This window comes from Podarcis melisellensis (genome assembly GCF_964234715.1).
Source record: "Podarcis melisellensis genome assembly, chromosome: Z".
Lineage (NCBI taxonomy): Eukaryota > Metazoa > Chordata > Lepidosauria > Squamata > Lacertidae > Podarcis > Podarcis melisellensis.
This window is the reverse complement of record NC_138547.1, coordinates 32866761-32888504: the sequence shown is the minus strand read 5'-3', so window position 1 is coordinate 32888504 and position 21744 is coordinate 32866761. Positions and strand designations below refer to the sequence as shown.

Sequence of the window (21744 nt, the reverse complement as noted above, 5' to 3'; positions counted from 1 at the left end):
CGTGCAGGGGACACAGTGACTGAGGCCGTCATTTGTGAGAAGGCCAAGGCCTTGCACGCAGACCTCGTCTGGGAATAGCCAGGAACTTCAGGCGAGCCAGAAGTCTTCAAGGCAAGCAGAGGTTGGTTTGACAGGTTCAAGACAAGATCTGGAATCCACAGCGTGGTCAGGCATGGAGAGGCTGCCAGTTCTGATGTTCCTGCGGCTGAAGACTTTGCAGCGGAGTTCCTGGAGGTTGTGAAGACGGAGGGCTACGTTCCACAGCAGGTCTTCAGCTGCGACGAGACCAGGCTGTTTTGGAAGAGGATGCCCAAAAGGACTTTCATCACACAGGAGGAGGCCAAGTTGCCTGGCCACAAGCCCATGAAGGACCGTCTGACCCTGCTCTTCTGTGCCAATGCAAGCGGCGACCTGAAGATCAAGCCCCTGCTGGTGTACCACTCGGAGAACCCACGGGCCTTCAAGAAACACAAGGTCGACAAGGAGCAGCTGAGTGTCATGTGGTGATCCAACAGTAAGGCTTGGGTCACACGTGTGCTGTTTGTGGACTGGGTCAATCTTGCTTTTGGCCCTGCTGTCAAACAGTACCTGCTGGACAACGACCTCCCGCTGAAGGCTTTGCTTCTGATGGACAATGCTCCTGCTCATCCTAAAGGCCTTGAGGAGGACTTGTTGGAGGAGTTCAGCTTCATCAGAATCATGTTCCTGCCGCCTAACACCACACCACTGCTCCAGCCGATGGATCAGCAGGTCATCGCCAATTTCAAAAAACTCTACACCAAGGAGCTTTTCAGGCGATGCTTCGAGGTGACTGACTGCACCACCCTGCGGGAATTCTGGAAGGACCACTTCGACATCGTCACCTGCTTGAAGGTGCCTGGGACGGGATCAGTCAGAGAAATTTGAATTGCGCTTGGCACAGCCTGTGGCCGGACTGTGTGGCACCAAGTGACTCTGATGCACCAGAGTCAACAGTGGTGCAGGACATTGTTGCCTTGGGGAGGACCATGGGACTGGAGGTCACAGAGGAGGACGTCAGCAAGCTGGTGGAGGAGCACGACCACGAGCTGACCACCCAGGAGCTGGTTGAACTGCAGGCAGAGGCTGCACAGGAGCAGGCCTCGCTGGAAGAGGAGGAAGCAACTGAGGAACGGCTGTCCTCCAAAGAACTGAGGGACATTTGCCAGAAGTGGAAGGATGTGCAGGCTTTTGCACAGCAGCACCACCCTAACAAGCACGTGGTACATGACCTTGCGAACACTTTTGATACGACGGTCATGTCGCCTTTCAGGGAGGTGCTGAAAAGGCGGATGAAGCAGCAGACCATGGACAGGTTCTTCAGCAAGAAGCAAAGAGTGGAAGAGGAACCTTCTTCGAGTGGTCCCCCAGAGTCTTAGAAAATGTACGGTACACTTTGTTGATTTTTAAATGTTTTTCTGTCATGTTTAGAAACTCAATTTATTGTTCCTTCAATTTTTGAACTGCTCTTTACAGTATGTGTGACTTTAAAGAGCAGTTAATAAACTCTTGTTGTACCAAATTTGGCTTTGTTTGGACTTTCTTTGACCATAGGAACGCATTAATTGAATTTCAATGCATTCCTATGGGATTTTGTGCTTCGCAAAACGAAAAATTCGCTAGACGAAAAAACTCGCAGAATGAATTAATTTCGTCTTGCGAGGCACAACTGTATTGGGTGCCTCTTGGGAAGTCATAAATAAATAACTCGTGGCTAAAGGATCTTGCAGCAAGCAACAGCCAGAGGCTTCCGCATTCCCACATTAGGCTCAGAGTGGAGAAGCAACAAAACTCATTTATTTATTATTTAATGTATTAAATTTGTATATCAACCTTCATTCGAGGCTCATGGGGCAATTTACAGTATAAAAACACATAACATAATACACTGGAACCTCAGTTTTCGAACGTGATCCATTCCGGAAGACCACTCGACTTCCAAAATGTCTGAAAACTGACAGAAAACTGAAAAACTGAAAAAAAGCAGAAGCCTCAATACAATAGGGAAGCTCAAAACAGAAGCTGCATGCCATGTTCGGCTTCTGAAAATCGTTCGAAAACCAAAGCAGTTACTTCCGGGTTTTTGGCGTTCGAAAGCTGAAACATTTGTCAATGGAGACATTAAACAACTGAGGTTCTACTGTAACAAATAAAACAATAACCCAACCACCACACACACAGTTTAAAAGGCCATAGTTTCTTTAATTAGCCAAAGGCCTAGGGGAAGAGGAATGTTTTTGTCTGATGCCAAAAGAGGTGTAATGGAGCCAGGCTAGCCTCCCTGCGGAGCGCATTTAATAAATGGGTAATATTTGGTTGGGAGCTGCCCAGAGTGGCTGGGGAAACCCAACCAGATGGGCAGGGTATAAATAATAAATTATTATTATTATTAATATTAATATTATTATTATTATTATTGATGTGTTAGGGAAATTTCAGGGTTCAAGCCTGATACACAGGGCTGCCTGGACCAGCCAACTGAATCTGGACACAAATTGTCAGCAAAACAGGCCATCTTTATTGAAAAAGCATTGCAATGCATTCCAACCAGCTCTCACCAAGCAGGCGGGTCACCCCGAAAAAAATAATTCACCTCTATTCCTACTAAGCAGATGTCATATGACACCAGGGTTGCAGAACAGGATCATAAGGTTTCTGCCCTCTCCCCTATTCATTTATTCGTCACCAGAGTTTCTGAGTAGATAGAAAGTCCTGGAGATAACAGCTAAAGATTACAGTATTCTTTGTCAAGGATTCCTGTTATCTATTCACAAACTGGCTATAGTGGAAGCCAAGAATGTATTGTCGCCTGAGGCAAAATACCCCACCACTGCTGCAAGAGAACTCCTCAAGGGCTTCCTAGAACACTAATCTCTTACCAAGACTCAGCAAAAGGGAGGTTTTTCCTGGGGGACGAGGAAGACCAGCAGCAACGCTGTGCAGCGAGACGCTGTACCACCCTGCCACCACTGAAGCCTCCCTTACCTTGGCTGCTAGCAGGGTGGGTGAGTACACTTCTTCCACTACCACCACCCAAGGCAGCTGCTTCATGGGAGGGTTGGCTGCGGACATGTGCACACACTTAGAATTACATTTCTCATTCTTGATCTCTTCAAAATTTTGTTCTTTTTCCTCAGAGGGCAGAAAGAAGTGGCCCATCCATGCAGGACTTCGGAACAGAGGCCAAGAACCCCACCCAGCAGAATGAGCAGGAAGCCCCCCCTCCTATTCCCCCACCTGAACAGAGCGGGGAGTACAGTCATACCTTGGATTACAGACACTTCAGGTTGCATTTCTTTGGGGTTAAGGACCAGCCGAAACCTGGCAGTACCAGAACAGGCTACTTCTGGGTTTCGGGTTCATGCAGGCGCAGAAGCACTACATCGTGCTATGCGCATGCGCAGAAGCGCCGAATCACAACCTGCGTGTGCACAAACGCGCTGCTGGTGTCCTGAAGATTGTGGGTTGTGAACGTGCATCCCGCACGGATCACGTTCACAACCTGAGCATCCACTGTACTGTTATCTGAAGAGGCGGAAGGAGCCCCACATAAGTCCAGTGTCTACTTGATGCTGTGCTTTAGTCAGCTTTCATCCCAATCTGATTAGGCCAGGAGCACTTTCAGGCTCTCGCTGTTTCCAGGTGGAGTTCCAATCACACTCTAGCAAACTCATATTGCATCATTATAGTCGGTGGTGGTGAGGTGTCTTGCGCAACAAGCCCACTTCCCCAAAAGACCAGACATTCCGTGATAAGGAAAAGGATAGGGAAATGCGCTGGAAACTTGGGGACAAAACTTGCTGTGGCACAACGTCATAGAATTTCCCCGCAAACAAATCAGAATGTGTGCTTGTTAAATGGCTAACGTTGTCTAGTACCCCAACAAATAAATCAGGATGTAAACAGTAAACAGGTTGCAGAGTGGTAGGATGACATTGTGTCAAGCAAAGATTTTCCCATACTTACCAGTGCATTTTCCCATGATTTATCATGAAGAGTCTGATTGGGGGGGGGGGCAGGTTTGCTGTATAACAGTTCCAAATCAGCTTTAGTTGCACAAAGCCTTTCCTCTTCCCAGAGGGGGTTGTGAGCAGGAATCGCTTCCTGCAGTCAGGGGGGCGTGGCTATGCCCCTGCATCACTGGAGCCCTGGGCCCGCGTCATGCCCCTCAGCCAGCCAATCCGGCTGGCTGGGGGGCGTGGTTTAGCCGGATTTAAACGGCCGCAGGCCCATGAGCTCTCCCTTGCTTTTCCGGCTTCCACGGATTACCAACCCACCCACCCACCCTCTAGGTTTTGCTTCAACTCCTTCCCTTGCTATGGACTTCGGCTGGTCGCCTTGGTTGTCCAAGGGGCCTGGTAGGAATTTTTTCCACTTGGCAGATTGGAACTAGCCGCTTGGTTTATTGCCTACCTCACAGCAAATCGTCACAACTTGGTGGTTAGGCATTGGAAAATGCGTTGTGTTTTGGAGGGGAGGTTGTGATCATCACCCACCCCTCCACTTGAAGGGTATTCCATTAAAGGAATCCGGCGGTTGTGGTTCCTGTCCAATGCCCAGGTGGTGGCTAGGGCCATGGCATGACCCTCCGGTGACTCTAGGGCAGCGGTTCTCAACCTGTGGGTCCCCAGATGTTGTTGGACTACATCTCCCATCATCCCTGAGCTCTGGCCTTGCTAGCTAGGGGTGATGGGAGTTGTAGTTCAACAACATCTGGGGACCCACAGGTGGAGAAAGGCTGCTCTAGGGGAAAGCTTCCAGTTGATTTGCATCAACAAGCTCCCCCTACAGGTTGTTAACCCTTGCATGACTCCCTGCAGAGCGGGCAGGAGTCAAGTATAGTCTGTTCGGATCCAATGCCTAAGCCAATACCACTCACATTCTGTAACCAATAAAGTTGTGGCCTTTTTTAGCCCATTAACCCAAATACTTGTGTCCATGTATCTTATTTCATCACCAAGTGGGGAGCGGGGCCTTGATTCACAAGCTGAACCAGTATACGATTGAATCCCACTTGAGAACACCAGCAGTCTGAAAGTGCCCTCAATTTACCACTGACACGAAGAACTTGTCTTGATTTCCTTGAGCTCTAGCTGAGGGCAGATCCACACCACATATTTAAAACACATTTGATGAATGTTTAAAACAGATGACTTCCCCCAGAGAATCCTGGGAACTGCTGTAGTTTACCTCTCACAGAGCTACAATTCCCGACCACCTTAACAAACAACAGTTCCCATGATTCTTTGGGGGTGCTTTCAGTTGTATGGTGTGCTTCCATCTTGAGGCACACTTAATGTGTCGTATGTATCCAACTCAAAGCCAAGAAGAAGAAGAAAGCAGAGATGCTTACCTTTACAACAACCACCTTCTGGCAGGAACGCCAAATCCTCAAGGCTCTCTCAAAGGCATAGAGAATTATCGGGGCCAACACCCACTTCCAGGACTTTAAAGAAACAACATCCACGTTAGAATGGACAGTTTAATTGCGGATCCAGCATTTTCCCACTTGTGAAACCTTCCACCTTCATCACTTCAGTGCTTTCCTCATGTTGTACCGTATTTTTCGCCCCATAGGGCGCACCTAGTTTTTTTTGGGGGGGGGAATAAAGAAAAAAAAATATATTTCTCCCCCAAGCGCGGGGCTGGGGCGGGGGAAGCCCGAGCTTCCCCCGACCCCAGCCCCCAGAACAGGCTGCTATCCGCAGGGATGCAGGCAGTTCTCTGCAAGCCGTGGGAGCCCAGTGTGAAGTCGCGCCGGGCTCCCACGGCTTGTGCAGAGCTGCGTGAAGCCCAAAGCCTGGGGCGCGCTGCAGGCAGTTCTCTGCAAGCCTAGGGAGCCCGGTGGGAACTCCCACGGGCTCCCAAGGCTTGCAGACAGCTTCCTGAAGCCTGGAGAGCGAGAGGGATCGGTGCACACTGACCCCTCTTGCTCTCCAGGCTTCAGCGAAAGCCTGCATTCACCCCATACGACGCACACACATTTCCCCTTCATTTTTGGAGGGGGGGAAGTGCGTCCTATAGGGCGAAAAATACGGTATGTCATTTTTACCTCAGCAGGAAGACCCTGAAACTCAGGCACTTTGCAATGAGTGCTGTTGCCTTGAGCCCACTCTGTATACCGCCGAGCACAGAGTTTAGGATTGCTCTCCTCCAAGCTTTTGTCTGTCTGCCCACGAACAAGACCTCTGGAAAAAAGAACAGAACCATCAAAACTGCAAATGTGAAAGAAAGGAACAAAAGCCCAGTACAGTGGTACCTCCGGTTAAGTACTTAATTCGTTCCAGAGGTCTGTTCTTAACCTGAAACTCTTCTTAACCTGAAGCACCACTTTAGCCAATGGGGCCTCCTGCTGCCGCTGCGCCGCTGGAGCACAATTGTGTTCTTATCCTGAAGCAAAGTTCTTAACCTGAAGGACTATTTCTGGGTTAGCAGAGTCTGTAACCTGAAGCGTATGTAACCTGAAGCGTATGTAACCCAAGGTGCCACTGTAGTGGAAAAGGAGGTTTGCTCATACAGGCCATGTGAGCTAAGCGAACCTTTCCAATAGACTCTTTCAGCTCATATTGTGTTTGGTTTTCAGTTGTAAGGTGTGGGTTGCAAAAAGGTTGCTCTTTGCTTTAAATCAGCAGTGGGGAAGTGTGCACATAGAAACACGTATTAGTGAAAATAACATTCAAATGCACCATATGTGGATAAATTGTTTCGCAAAAAAAAGTGTATATTAGGCAAAACAACACAACAAGATGTGCATGTTAGGAGAAATTCGCACTAAAAAACTAATGGATTTTCAGGAAGACTACTTAAGACACACACACAGAGACACACAAATACTGCTTTTGATTTGTAGAGAGCTTAACATTCCTCTTAGGGAAAAGAGGAACATGAAATGGTTAGATTCGCCCACTCCTAGCTATCCTAGCTAGCCTACCCCACAATTGCGGAAGTGGCTTACGCAATGCCATGGATGACGAGGCCCAGAAAGTAGATAACAAAGAGATGATGGGTGTACCAGAAGACCTCAAAGTAGTTTCTGCGGATGAACTCCATAGAAGAAGTGACCATAAGGATGAAGGACAAGGTGATGATCACACCAGTTAGACCAGGAATGGTGGTGAATGCCACATACAAGGGTGTCTGCAGATGAAAGCCAGATTATGACATGTAAAGTTGTGCTTGATAAAAGCTCTGGCTTACAGACAAGGTTTAATTATGATATTTATATACCACCTTTTCTCCCAGGAGCTCAAGGTGGTGTACATGGTCCTTGACACTGAAAGATAGCTGTATACATGACGGAGCATCTCCATCCCCATCGTTCAGCCCAGACACTGAGGTCCAGCTCTGAGGCCTCTGGTGGGTTCCCTCATTGCAAGAAGTGAAGTTACAGGGAACCAGGCAGAGGCCCTTCTCAGTAGTGGTGCCTACCCTGTGGAATACTCTCCCATCAGATGTCAAACAGACATACAAATATTTGACTTTTAGAAGACATTTTAATGTATCGGTTTTTTTAATACTCTGTTGGAAGCCGCTTAATAATAATAATAATAAGAGTTAGGTTAGGTTGAGAGATGATGATTGGTCCAAGCAAGGCTGAGTGGGGTGTCTTCTTCATAAGGGCTATATCACACATCCTAGTAACCCAGAACATACAAGCGCACCACTGAAATTCTCCTTAAAAATAACACCAACGAACTAATAACACCCAGATGAAAACTAATCACCAGTAGGCTCTAAATAGAACAAAATGCATAACACTGACAAGTTATTGCTTACAGTCAAAAGGAAAGGAAGATTTCAGCAAGGCTTGAAGCACCAGCAACTTTCCCTTTCAGAACTTCAATGATGCTTATTGAGCAAAGCTTGTGAAGCACCAACCGTAGTGTTTGAATGGATGGGGTTTAGCCACAACCCATCGTCCTCATGTAAGTGAGAGAGGGTGGAGGCCAGGTCTCCGTCTGTTGCTTGCTTGGCACGGTTGTACCACTCAAAGTTGAGCAGGTGAGCAATGATGTGAACCGCTGGAAGAGAGGGCAAGAAAAACCTGAACTGCGTCCTTGTAGACAGCCAAATTATACAATATGCTGACACCAGCAAAGGGGCTATTTCTATACTGATGTTCTCTTTCTATACTACCAGTAATTGGGGTTAAATGCACGTAGCTATCTGCCATTGCTGACTCAGTGTGTATGTTTCCATGCATGCACATTCCCATGTAGGGATGGGGGAGAAAGTGATTCAGTTTGCATTTTTATACGAACCTACCTAATATGAACTTCCTGAACCAGTGAGCAAACTGAAATCATGGATCTGCCTCTCCACATAAAAACCATCCCAGACTCAATGATCATCCTCTGAGGCCCTTCTTCATGTGCCTCCTCCACAAGGGTAGCAACACAAGAACAGGGCCTTCTCTGCAGTGGCTCCCCATCCGTGGAATGCTCTCCCAGGGAGGCTTTCCTGGCACCTTCATTATACATCTTCAGATGCAAGGTGAAAATATTCCTCTTCAGAAAGGCCTTTGGCGGATTAATATCCTACAGCCATTTAAATGTATCTGTAGGGAAGGGGCGTTATTATTTTGCTCCTTTGGTTTTATAACTTGTGTTTTATCTTGCATTTTATTCTGTGAACCACCCTGAGAATCTTTTGATGAAGGACAGTACTGTAGATTCCGACATATTAGGCGACTGGGCATATAAGACAACTCCCCAAATTGGCAGCTGCAGCAGTGGGCGGTGGGCTCCGCTCCGCGCCGAGAGGAAGCTGCTCAGCGAAGCCAGATTAGCATCGCTGGGCAGCTTCCTCCCGGCACGGAGCCCGTCGCCCACTGCCACTGCCCAGCAAACCCATACCTGGTGTATAAGACGACCCCCAACTTTTTAGAGGATTTTCCGGGGTTAAAAAGTCGTCTTATATGCCGGAATCTACAGTATCTAATTTGAAGAAGAAGAAGAATGCAACTATACTTTGAAATGTGTACTTCTCTGCGTTGTGTGATGCAGTTCTCCAACCCAAACATGTACATAACAATACACATATTGGTGAGAACAATGTACTAAAGTTATGTCATGCTAGTGAAAATTCCTTGCAGAAATTTGTCAATAGGCACTGGTTTTCCACTTCCTCCTTTCCAGTCTCAGGATTCAGCTACGTTAGTAAATATGGTGATTTGAATGTGCTATAAACATGCATCACCAGATGGCGCCATAGAGCAGGAAATTTTAAAACAAGGTTTTCCATAGAGATTTCTTTCTTTTGTTATAACAATCTAATTCCTGACTTATTTATAGCTTCCCCCACCCCACCCCCTGTGTCTAGATCCACCCTCAGTCTTGTCCCTGCAGAACTCAACAGGAAGGAGGATGTGGCCAAACTTAGAATTAGACATTGCCCTTGGCTCCAGCTACTGTTGACCACCCTGACTTCTGCCCCTACCATTCTGCACCCATTTTTTAAATATAAAAAAAAATAGTTAAATGCTTTTGAAATTGTTATTTTGAAGACACTTTTTTCGTATTAAAAATGTTCTTAGCAAAATGTTATGAGTATTAACCTACCCAATCCATTACAAACATAAACTGTGAGCTCAACAGAACCCTTAGTTGGGAATAAATTTGAAGCACAATATAAATGCTCTAGTTTGGCAGTGTATTTCCTCCTACCCCAGTTCATTTTAGTTCCATTGGTGACATCAGTGTTTATCACTGGACATTTGTGGGGTGCCTTACAGTACTTATTGTACTCATGAAAACGAATGTTGGGCCCTTTTGATTTCTCTAGAACAGAAGTCATTTTACCTGTGTGGAGGGCAATCATGTAGGCCACCAGCTTGTGGAAGGTCAAGTTGTGATCTAGTTGTTTCCTCATGGTGCGTCTGCAACACTGAATGGAAACAAAAATAAAGGCCAGCTAGCGGACTGGGGTGTAAAATTCAATGTGGGTATAACACAGGGTGGGCACCCCAGCATTGGCCCCAACTTCACCCAAAGGATCACCCAAGCAATGCTCATCTGCCCCACATCTGACATGATATGTGACTACAAAGCAATTTCAAAGCAGGAATCAGGAGCTTAACAGGAAATTGCTCCTTTGCAAACAGGACTCCCTGTGATATGCAGCTGATCAGCAGAAGGGAATGGAAGAAATTATTCGGATTATTGTTACTATTGTAACATGACGATGACGACGACATGGGGCTGATCAGCAAAGGGGGCTGGAGGAAATGGTTTGGATTGTTGTTGTTGTAGTAGTTGTTGTTGTTTCATGTATTTATATTCTGCCTCTCTCCCAAGATTTAAAGGGCTTCTTCCATTCTAATGACACAGTATGAGAAATACACAGAGTTTTGTATCCATTGTACCGCTGTGTTAGCATCACTTAGCTGTGCACTTGTTTCGCCAGTGAAATGTTTTGCACCAGCAGAACGTTTTCCCCCCAAGAGAACCCATAAGTAGATTGTGGGGCTGAGCTATCTGTTGCACAATGGTTTTCTGCAAGCCACAACTATTGTGTTGGGTTCCTCTTTTTGCACAGCCTTAAAACTCACCTGTCCATTAACACAACAGATATTGATAAACAGCCCAGAGGTCCCAAACACCATGATTTCCTTGGATGATGAAAACTGGACGAAGGAAACCTAGCTGGAAAGACAGCCTCCTTGACCACATTCACACCATACATTAACACCACTGTGATGCCTCTTTAAACAGTTATGACCTCCCCCCCAAAAAAAAAAATCATCCTGGGAGCTGTTGGTTATAAATGTAAGGTATGAATGTGGCCTCTATATTTTTATATTGTAAACCGCCTTGTGATCCTCAGATGAAGGGCAGTATAGAAATTGAATAAATAAATTATAAGCAACAAATTGGAGGTGCAATTGAGATCAATTTCTTGCTCACCCAACAGCTGCCCCTCAGAAAGGAGAGAAGGTTCCGGCAAACAGGAAGCAGGATCAGCATGCTGTTGAAGTTGAGGCATTTGGCCGAAGCACGTGCCCAAGGCAGGGCAGACTACAAATAAAAAGAGGAGAAGCTGCAAAAGGGTGTTGGGTTCTTTTACTACAAACTTGTAACTGTTTTATACTCCGGGTAAAGAGAGGCAGCTGCCTCTAGTGTAGGGATGGAGGGGGCCCCCAGAAATTTGGTTCGGTTCGCAATTTAATGCGAAACTCCCCAGTTTGTACTTCCTGAAACAGTATGCAAACCTTAACACAGGCATCTTTCCACTCTCTCACTTGTCTGAATTTTGCACTACAGTTCTCCAATAAAATAATTGGTAATGTGTGCCTATTAGGGGAAAGTGTGCCTTAACAGCACATGAGTGAAAATATACATAGAAAAATGCATTGCATTTGGGAAATTTGCAAAAACAGGTTTATATCCAGAGAAATTTGAACGAAGATGCTAATTAAAGAGAACTTTTAAAAAATACTTGAAATTTACAAACAATGCAAAATTGTGAAGAGCTGAGGGCTGCCATACATCAATCAAAATTTTGTGTTCCTGGTTGTTGTTGTTTTTTAAAAAGCTCAACAATATGGCAACCCTAGAAGAGCTGAGCTTAAGATTTGGAAAATGAGAAACTGAAATTGATAGGTAGAATATGCTGGGCGGGGCATGGGGGAAAGTAGAAAATTGTTCAAGGGCATATGACATATGACCTGCTCTATGCAAATCACACTGCATGCCTTCAGTTGTCTTTTCCTCCCATGTACCTGTGCCACTTTTCCTCCTCTACCTGCCTACTCCTCACACCATGCTCTCAGCCTGTGCACAAGAGCTAACTACAGTGGTAGCTCTGGTTAAGAACTTAATTCGTTCCAGAGGTCCGTTCTTAACCTGAAACTGTTCTTAACCTGAGGTACCACTTTAGCTAATGAGGCTTCCTGCTGCCGCCGTGCTGCCGCCGCACGATTTCTGTTCTCATTCTGAAGTAAAGTTCTTAGCCCAAAGTACTATTTCTGGGTTAGTGGAGTCTGTAACCTGAAGTGTCTGTAACCCCAGGTACCACTGTAGTTGGTAATGATTGCCATCATTTGTAATTTAGGTAGTTTATTATCCCCAATGGCCAATTGCAAGGCTTATTTTGCATCGGTAGAAGCTGGTCCAATTAGGGCAAATGTGGTGCTATCCAACTCCCAACCAGCCCCCACATGCCTGACTTCCAACTTCCAAGGGGTTGTACTACCAACAACTTCCTCTTCCTGACCCTCAGTCTCAGGTGTTGCTCCTCAGCCAGAATGATGGGGGGGGGTCAAAACTAGGATTAGTTGACTCTGACTCCCATTGGCTCAGGTTCCACCTACTTTTGAGGCTCCTTACCTTCTGCCCTAACAGCCCAATGATTCATATGCTATATTAATTAACAATATGCAGGGTATTAATCCTGTCAATGAATTACGATTTTGAAACAAGCATATCTTGCTATCCTTTGCCAAGATTTTTCATCTACTAAGAGCAGAGGCAATCAGAAATTGAGGAGATGATGCTCACCCCAAGGATCTGGCGGGTGTAGAAGTACTTTTCACCTCTGTCAAAGGTCAAGAAATAAACCACAAAGAGGGAAATGTTTACTCCCAGCCAAGCAGCCTAGAACACAGAAGGAGAAAACATAGTTGAGTTGGCTTACTAAACCCAATACACTTTAGAATATTGGGGGAGTTGGGGGAATGGGCAAAGGTTTTAGCCCCATGACTGTCACCAAGGACTGTCACCAGTAGAGTAATCTGGGTTCTAGGCCCATTGTCTCCAATTTGGTCCATAACAGCCCCCTGCCAACAGTGTCAAAAGCAGCCTTAATATCTAGGAAGGCCACATAGAGATGTTCTTTGTGGAGCCACATGTACTTAGCGGCTTATTGGCCGATAGTTGGAAGGCAGCTTTTTATCACCCTCTTTAAAGATCGGAATAATTATAGATTGCTGCCATGAGTTAGGCATAATACAATATCTATCTATCATAGTGAAAAGTTTCGCTAGTATCGGAGCCCACCACTCTGACTTGGCTTTGATCAATTCAGATGGAATGGCATCAGGGCCTTTCCTAGTTTCATCTGGTCGATTAAACTTATAACTTTGGTAATGGAGACAGGAGGCCATTCATCCGCTAGATTAAAAGTGGCATGATCCTGACTATCAGGAGGAGGAGCCAAGATGCCGTCGTTAGAGGAAGCACTGATTTGAGCTCTGCGTTAGTTGTGAGGTTTTTATTAGTTTTTATTAGTTTTTACTAGTTTTATCATCTTTTTATTAATTTTTACTAGTTTTAGTTTATTGCTTGGTAGTTTAAAATAACTAAGATACCGAGCGATAAACTAAAACTAAAAGTTTTAAAGAAAGTCCTGGAAAGTCCCGGAGAAAGCCTTAATTAGCTCCAGCTCGACTCAATCTACCAAGTACTTATCAGCAGGAGAGGAGTTCAAACGCCCTAATCTTGGAAGGATGCTGAGTTTCCTGATTTACAGCTGAAAATAGTAGCAGCTGCATTTCTGTGAAAATGTCTAAGAAAAAGAAGCGATTGGCTTCATCTCCAGAAGTGAGCCTACAGCAGAATTGCAAGCAGAAAATAATCAAATCCATGTCATGCTTCTTAGGATATCAGTTAAGATCATTTCTTATAAATACATAAATCACATGGCACAATGAATACACACTATTTGAATGGGAATGCCCATCAATTTTGTGGGGGCTTAGCCCCCTCAAATATTTTAGGGGGGCAAATCCCCCACAGCTCCCAAGAGTTGGCTCCTATGTACCTTGCATACAGAAGGTTCTGGGTTCAGTTCCTGAAATATCCAGGAACAGTTCACCCTCCGCTGCACAACTCTGGGGCAGAGGCCCATCCAGCAGAATGCTCAGGAGGGAGCTCAAATATAGCAGGGTCAGCTATAAAGCAAATGAAGCAATTGCCATCTATAAAGAGAGAGTCCCATAAAAACCATTTATGTTCAGAGTCTAAAATTAGCTAACTGCCCCACTGCTGAGACTGATCTTTTTATTGCTCATCCGTCATTGTTTGTGCTCATGACGCTATGTGTCTCTTATCAATTTCTGATCAGTCAGATACAGACTTAATATGTCAACTACTTACAACTTCTCTGTTTGACCATATCAGATATTTGAACTGCCTTTCCGGTTCAAACTACTTAGGAACTGATCCAGATTCCATTAAGAGCAACGGCTGGAAACAGCCGCAGGCACCAGCAAGCTCTGGAGCTACTGCTCAGGCCATTAGCTGCGTTCCCACAGCCAGCAAATGTCACTCAGTGTGCACAGAAGCAGCAGCCTTGGCAGGGAGGAAGAGCAAATTTGTTCTTCTGAGTCAACTTTGCAACTGGCTCCTGAACATTCCTGCACCATAAAGTATGAGGAAGTTAGGATGTTATGGAGGTTTTGAACAGGTTTTATACTTTCTCTCTCTTTGTTTTGGTAAATATTGATTTTATTTTATCATTGTAGGCAAAGGACTCATTGCTTGTGACAACACTTGTATTTTGGAACTCCACGCCAATCGATGTGGGAGATGGCCTTCTTGGTGGCTGCTCCCAGGTTTTGGAACTCGCTTCCCAAAGAGGATGGACTGGCTCCTTCCTTGTTGTCCTTCAGCTGGCAAGTTTAGACTCCTTTATTCCAGCAGACTATGAGGAACCAATTGCTTTTAAGAAAAGGGTTTTAATAATGTGTTGCACTGTTTGTGTTTGTTTGCCATAACTATCCGCAATTTAATAGGCCTGTAATTTACACTGTTGCATTCCATTTTCAACAGTAACATTGTACTGTTTGTGCTTTAAGCAACATGTGGTTTATCTGTATTTGTGTTGATTTATGTGAACTGCCTCAAGTTCCGGGTTCTGGGGGGAAGACAAGATTTAAGAAGGATATTGACAAGCTGGAATGTGTGCAGAGGAGGGTGACCAAGATGATCAAGGATCTGGAAACCAAGCCTTTTGAGGAGCGGTTGAAGGAGCTGGGTAAGCTCTTCTTCAAGCCATCTTCAAGTATCAAACAGGCTGTCCCATGGAAGAGGGAACAAGCTTTTTTTCTCCTGCTCTGGAGGGTAGGATCCAAACGAGGGGTAGGCAACCTATGCCCTGTGGGCTGGATGCGGCCCAATCGCCTTCTCATTCTGGCCCAGGGATGGTTTGGGAATCATCGTGTTTTTACATGGGTAGAATGTGTCCTTTTATTTAAAATGCATCTCTGGGTTATTTGCGGGGCATAGGAATTCGTTCATTTTTTTTCTTCAAAACATAGTCCGGTCTACCACATGGTCTGAGGGATGGTGGACCAGCCCATGGCTGAAAAAGGCTGCTGACCCCTGATCCAAACCAATGGCTTCAGGTTGCATGAACATCAAGAAGAACTTTCTGACAGTAAGAGTTGTTTAACAGTGGAGCAGAATCCCAAGAGAGGTTGTGGGCTCTTCTTCCTTGGAGGTCTTTAAGCAGAGGTTGGCTAGGCCATCTGTCATGTATGAGCTAGTTCAGATTCCTGCATTGCTGGGGACTGAATTAGATGAGCCTTGAGGTCCCTCCCAACTCTACAATTCTATGGTTCTATGAAATAAAATAAATAATATTGACACTGGGCAGGCACCACCACTGCCTTCCATCACTCAACCCTGCTGACACATGATTTAGTTGCATCTGTCCTTCAACTTGCTTTAGATGTTTTTTGAATGTTTTTGACAGGTTTTTAAGATATTCTAAATTTGTTTTTATTAACTTTGTTTGTTTTTCTTGTTGTTGCAGAAATGCTTGCCCCTCTGGACTCCTTCCGAAAGAAGGACAAGATACAAATGTAATAATTAAAATTAATGAATTAATGAATAATAAACAAAAAAAATTAGACTAAACAGTTGTAAGAACTGAAACACAGCCATCTTCAAAATTTGCACAAATCCAAATTCGCAGTACGGTTTTCCAACTAACAATGTTTACAAAATTGCATTATATTCGAAGAAATTACTTGCATAAATGTGTACTTCAGTTAAAACTGTGTTAAAAATCCATTTATTGGGAGTAATTCACTCAAAAATGATGAAGATTTTTTTAAAAAAAAGAAAGTCACAAATTGCTGCAGAAATATGGGGAACTGAATATAAGATTGGGAAAAAAAAAGAATTTGTGAGAAATGAAATTGACAGATCCTTCCATCCCCAGTCTAGATTCCACTTCATCAGATGCATGAAGTGTTAGCTTCAGCTCGTATTTGGGCATGTATTTATAAGCATACATGGAGAGGGAGTACATAAATCCAGTTATCTTTCAGAAAAAATGATCCATCCCGGAACATAGAAGATCACTGTTCTAGGGCATCCTCCTAATTGCACAGAAACAAAAAACACATCCCTTTTACATACATACAGTGCTTTTTTTCTTTTTTAAAAAAGTTTAGGAGTACTGTACTCTCATTTTCCTACTCATATTGAAATACTGCCCCTCAATGAGGCCAAATTTAGATTCACAAAATGTTTAGGGGTATGCATACCCCTGCGTCTCCCCAGAAAAAAAGCACTGCATACATATTATGTTAGTAAATATCAAAAGATACCCTGCATGCTTAACTGGGAGCAGGTGCCTTCTCAATAGTAGCACCACAACTGTAAAATTTCCTTAAAATACCTAAGGAGGGCTCTGCGAGATCAGACTGAAGTCCTATTAAGGTACCTCAGACTTTCATTATTTAGTAGGAGCGATTCAAGCACATACCTAAAACTTAGGCCCCATCTGCACTATAAGATGTAAAACAGCATCATACCACTTTAAACCATCATGGGGACTGTAGTTTGTTAGGGGTACTGAGAGTTATTTGGAGACCTCTCTTCCCCTCACAGAGTTACAATTCCCAGAGTCTGGAATCTTCCTTGCTTCTCAAATCTATCCCTTTAGAACTTAACAAGAGTTACTTACAATCACAAGAGCTGAAAACCAATGGTTGACGGCCCAGTTCCCCATCAGAGAGTCTGCGATGTCTCTTATCAGGCACGCCTGTGATCCTGGCAGGGCTTCCTTTTCTGGAACTGTTCTCAGGAGTCCTTCTACCTGTAGAGTCTCCTTCTGGGAAATAGAAAATTTGCTTCTTTTCACCTGCTTCATTGATTTTATGAACTGGGCAGGGATGTGATGTCCTAAGCCAAGCCCATGAGTATTGTTGGGTTTTCCCCTGCTCAGCCTTTTAAAAGGAAATGGTTGTGTTCTCTCTCTCTCTCTCTCTCTCTCTCTCTCTCTCTCTCTCTCTCTCTGCTACAAAAATTATTTCTCACCCACTTCAGTCAGTTCTGGTAAGTTCTTGTTCAGAATAATCAAGATGAGTTGATTATAGATTCATTATAGATAAACACTTTCTATGAAATAATTTGAGTACTTCTAAGTGTTTCTTTCATGAAAACAATATAGTGTACTTTCTAACCACTAAAAAGGATATACCAAGAGCTCTGGCCAAAAGTTTCAAAAGTTTGTATTGAAACTTTTGGCCAGAGCTCTTGGTATATCCTTTTTAGTCTACTTTCTAACCACAGCAAAGGTAAATGTAAAGGACCCCCTAGATGGTTAAGTCCTGTCAAAGGTGACTATGGGGTGCGGCACACATATAGCTTTTCAGGCCCAACCACAGTAACTTCTCAAAGCAACTTAGAAACATAAATCCTTCTAATAAAGGGCTCCTCCAGACTTGTGATATCACATCCACACCTGACATTTAAAGCACTCTCATGCCACTTTAACTGTCATGGCTTTCCCCAAATAATCCCGGGAACTGTAGTTTGCTAATGGGTCTTCTAACAATTCCATTTAAAGTGGTATAAGAGTGTTTTAAATGTATGGTGTGGGTGTGACACTGTTTATTCACATTCATCCTGATTTGTTTGGTAGTCAACAGCCTTTATTGAGCATTCATTCTGATTTGGTTATGGCAATGAACATTCATCCTGATCTTGGTTGTGGGGTGTTTAAACATCTTCCTTTTCATTGTTCGTTCTTCCCACACCTTTTAATGCATTTGCTCATCATTTTTCTAATAGCAAAAACTATGGGGTGAAGGTGGTTCATAATGGATTTGTTGTGTTAGAGCAGCAGCACTTTAATCCACATCAAATGCACAAACTTGAAGTTCCAGTATGTCCTTGAGTCCCTTCTACAAAATAATGTCAGCCTGGACCTTGTGTTATCATGACCCTGTGTTATCATGGGCAGGATGCTGGCATAGCAACAGCAGGGATCATTCAGTTTGTAATGCAACATAGGGGTGGGGAAGCTGTTTGGTTCCACAAACCATATCATTATCAGGATCCACTTCACAGGCCAAATTTGACATGGTTGTGGGTACCCAGCTGCCCAACATCTGGTATCCTCTCTGGGGATTTACACACTGCCCTTTGGAGCATCCTCCTTTAAATGGGGTAAGGAAGTTATTTCAAACAGAGAACTCAGATAGATTGGTAAAGAAAAAGCGTATTACAGTGGTACCTCGGGATAAGAACTTAATTTGTTCTGGAGGTCCGTTCTTAACCTGAAACTGTTCTTAACCTGAAGTACCACTTTAGCTAATAGGGCCTCCCGCTGCAGCCACACGATTTCTGTTCTCATCCGGAAGCAAAGTTCTTAACCCAAGGTACTGTTTCTGGGTTAGCGGAGTCTGTAACCTGAAGCGTCTGTAACCCGAGGTACCACTGTATATGTGTTGTATATGTGATATAACACTGTGACACCAGATGGCAATGTGCAGTCCCATCTTTACCAACCAGATTTCCCTGTATGAGTTTACAACGCGCTTATCTGAATCGCTTCTTTGACGTGTCTAGATCGAGCCAGAGCTTTGCAGTCAAGCTATTTAAGGCACCCTGTGACAGAGCTATAATGTTGTTACGAGTTGCAGGGGATGCGGGGATAGGCTGTACGCTTGAGCCTCCTTCTAATTCCTGGATCAAGCAGGCATTAGTTCAGTTGGTAGAGCATGAGACTCTTAATTTCAGGGTCATGAGTTTGAGCCCCACGCTGGGCAAAAAGTTTCCTGCATTGCAGGGACTGGGACTAGATTACCCTCGTGGTCCCTCCCAACTTTACAATTCTTTGATCCTATGAATTCCTATACTTAGAGGGCCATTACCTGACCAGGAAGTTAGCCTGACTTTACTAGGAATTCATGTTAATGCTGTGAACCCTTAGATTGGATAAACGTCTGGAACCACTTGGAGATTGGGATGCCATGCAACAAAATACAGAATGGCTTAACAATCAATCCCTCTTACAAGGGAACTGTGGGATCTGTAATTCTTTTGGGGGAGGGGGTCCCCTAACAAGTCTCAGTACCAGTGCTATTTTTCTAGAAAAAGAGGTGCTGGAACTCACCATGAACTCCTCCCTTGTTCTCTTATAATGACAATGGCGCCCACCTGACAGGGGCCAGAACTGAGTTCTGGTGAGTTCTGGCTGGGGGAAAAAGCCCTGCTCAGTACCCTTAAGAATTATTTGGAGGAATGACTGTTTAAAGCGGTACAATGGTGCTTTAAATGTATAGTGCAGTTAAGTCATTAGTCTGGAGCAGATGTGAGTTTCACATCATATTGTTGATGTCTGTCTACATCTCTTTGTGTGTCCCACATCAGAAGCATGAATAGCTGCCGTCCTGTATTTCTGAGTATCCTAATATCTCTTAAATATTTCTTAGTCAATAAGAGTGTAGAAACTGAACCCTGGACTTAGCTTCCAAAACAACTGCTACTTCTCAGCTTTCAGAGGTGCCTTCCACAATACATTTGCACTCCAAAACATTGAGGTTAGAATATTTTACTGTGTACTTTGGGTGGGTATAGATTTCTTGTAGTGATAAAAAATTCAGGCATGATTTATTTTAATTTTACAATGTTTGTCTGCCCTTTTAATGAGTGAAGACCAGCCTTTTAACGTGACAAGTTTAATGTAGCAGGTAAAGTAGGAATACTGTGTTTCTCGAATGTTCTTTGGGAATGACTTGTTTTTAAAAAATAGAACAAGGATATAAAAATTTTATTGCTACACCCAGCAATAGCATGGTCACTGCTGCCTATAAATATTGCCTATAAATACCCAATTAAAAGCAAAATAAAACTTGAGCTATAGAAGGGTAAGTATAGACCGGGGTCAGCTAGTACCAAAAGAGTCTTAGAATTAATTGAGATATTCGGCCAGGTAGCAGGATTTAAACTAAATAAACAGAAAACAAAGGTGCTGGAAAAAAATTTAACAAATGAAGAAAAAGATAGGTTTCAAAGTGAAACTGAGTTGGAAATAGCAAAAAAGGTTAAATACTTGGGGGTAAATTTAACATCCAAAAATGTGAACTTATTTAAAGATAATTATGAAAAATGTTGGTTAGAAGTAAAAAAGGATCTAGATATATGGTCTAGGCTGAAACTTTCCTTGTTAGGCCGAATTGCTGTTATCAAGATGAATGTATTGCCGAGAATGCTGTTTTTGTTCCAGACGTTGCAGATCCTAGACAAAATGGACTGCTTCAAGAAGTGGCAGAAGAATTTATCTAAATTTGTCTGGCAGGGCAAAAAGCCCAGGATAAAATTTAAGATTTTAACCGATGCGAAAGATAGAGGGGGCTTTGCCCTGCCAGACTTAAGACTTTATTACGAATCAGCAGCATTTTGCTGGTTGAAGCAATGGCTACTTCTGGAGGATACAGACATTTTGGACTTGGAAGGATATGACAATAGTTTTGGTTGGCATGCATATTTGTGGTATGACAAGGTAAAGGTCTATAAAAGTTTCAAAAACCATATTGTAAGGAAAGCACTGTATAATGTTTGGAATAGATATAAGGATTTATTGGAAAGTAAAACCCCCAGGTGGCTGTCACCAATGGAAGCAAAGGCAGTGAAAAAACTTAACATGGACTCTAACTGGCCCAAATACTGTGAAATCTTAGAACAAGATGGTGAAAAGCTGAAGCTTCAAAGTTTTGAGAAGCTAAAGCATAAAGTTCGAGATTGGTTACATTATCGTCAGATAAATGAGACATTTAAGCAGGACAGGAAACTTGGCTTTCAGAAGGAGAGGTCAAAGTTAGAAACAGAATTGCTAGAACCCAATACTAAGAATCTATCTAAAATGTATAATTTGCTGCTGAAATGGAATACACAGGATGAAACGGTGAAATCAGCTATGATTAAATGGGCACAGGACATTGGTCATGATATTATGTTTGCTGACTGGGAACAGTTATGGACCACCGGCATTTAATTTATGGCATGTACTGCCTTGAAAGAGAATATAATGAAAATGATCTATAGGTGGTACATGACCCCAGTCAAGCTTGCAAAGATCTACCATTTGCCCAATAATAAATGTTGGAAGTGTAATGAGACTGAAGGCACTTTCTACCATCTTTGGTGGACCTGCCCAAAGATTAAGGCCTACTGGGAAATGATCTATAATGAAATTAAGAAAATCCTTAAGTGGACATTTGTAAAGAAACCGGAGGCTTTCCTCTTGGGCATGGTCGGCCAATTGGTACCAAAGAAAGATAGGACATTCTTTATGTATGCAACTACGGCAGCAAGAATCCTGTTGGCAAAGTATTGGAAGATGCAAGAACTACCCTCTCTGGAAGAATGGCAGACGAAGGTGACTGAATACATGGGATTGGCAGAGATGACCGGCAGAATTCGTGACCAGAGGAAAGAGACAGTGGAAGAGGACTGGAGAAAATTTAAAATATATCTTAAAAACTATTGT

General features: G+C 43.8%; 1 protein-coding gene and 1 long non-coding RNA gene across 10 annotated transcripts in view; one reads left to right on the top strand and one right to left on the bottom strand.

Moving 5' to 3' along the window:
* Window positions 1-21744, bottom strand: part of NOX1 (NADPH oxidase 1) — a 40747-nt gene that overhangs the window by 10505 nt on the left and 8498 nt on the right. For 5 of the 9 annotated variants that reach the window (XM_081897626.1, XM_081897625.1, XM_081897628.1 and 2 more), the window contains 8 exons: window positions 16933-17079; window positions 12516-12611; window positions 10923-11033; window positions 9819-9903; window positions 7897-8039; window positions 6974-7155; window positions 6071-6206; window positions 5372-5464 (listed from right to left, as the gene is read on the bottom strand). In XM_081897626.1, coding sequence (XP_081753752.1) covers window positions 5372-5464; window positions 6071-6206; window positions 6974-7155; window positions 7897-8039; window positions 9819-9903; window positions 10923-11033; window positions 12516-12611; window positions 16933-16977 — 891 coding nt within the window. In that variant the 5' untranslated portion in view covers window positions 16978-17079. Of the gene's footprint in view, window positions 1-5371; window positions 5465-6070; window positions 6207-6973; window positions 7156-7896; window positions 8040-9818; window positions 9904-10922; window positions 11034-12515; window positions 12612-16932; window positions 17209-21744 lie in introns of those variants that run through there. The other 4 variants (XM_081897627.1, XM_081897631.1, XM_081897624.1 and 1 more) reach the window with 4 other exon arrangements.
* LOC309362190 lies at window positions 15013-15958 on the top strand. Its single transcript, XR_014164858.1, has 3 exons — window positions 15013-15095; window positions 15275-15393; window positions 15772-15958. It is a non-coding gene; the product is annotated as an uncharacterized lncRNA (long non-coding RNA).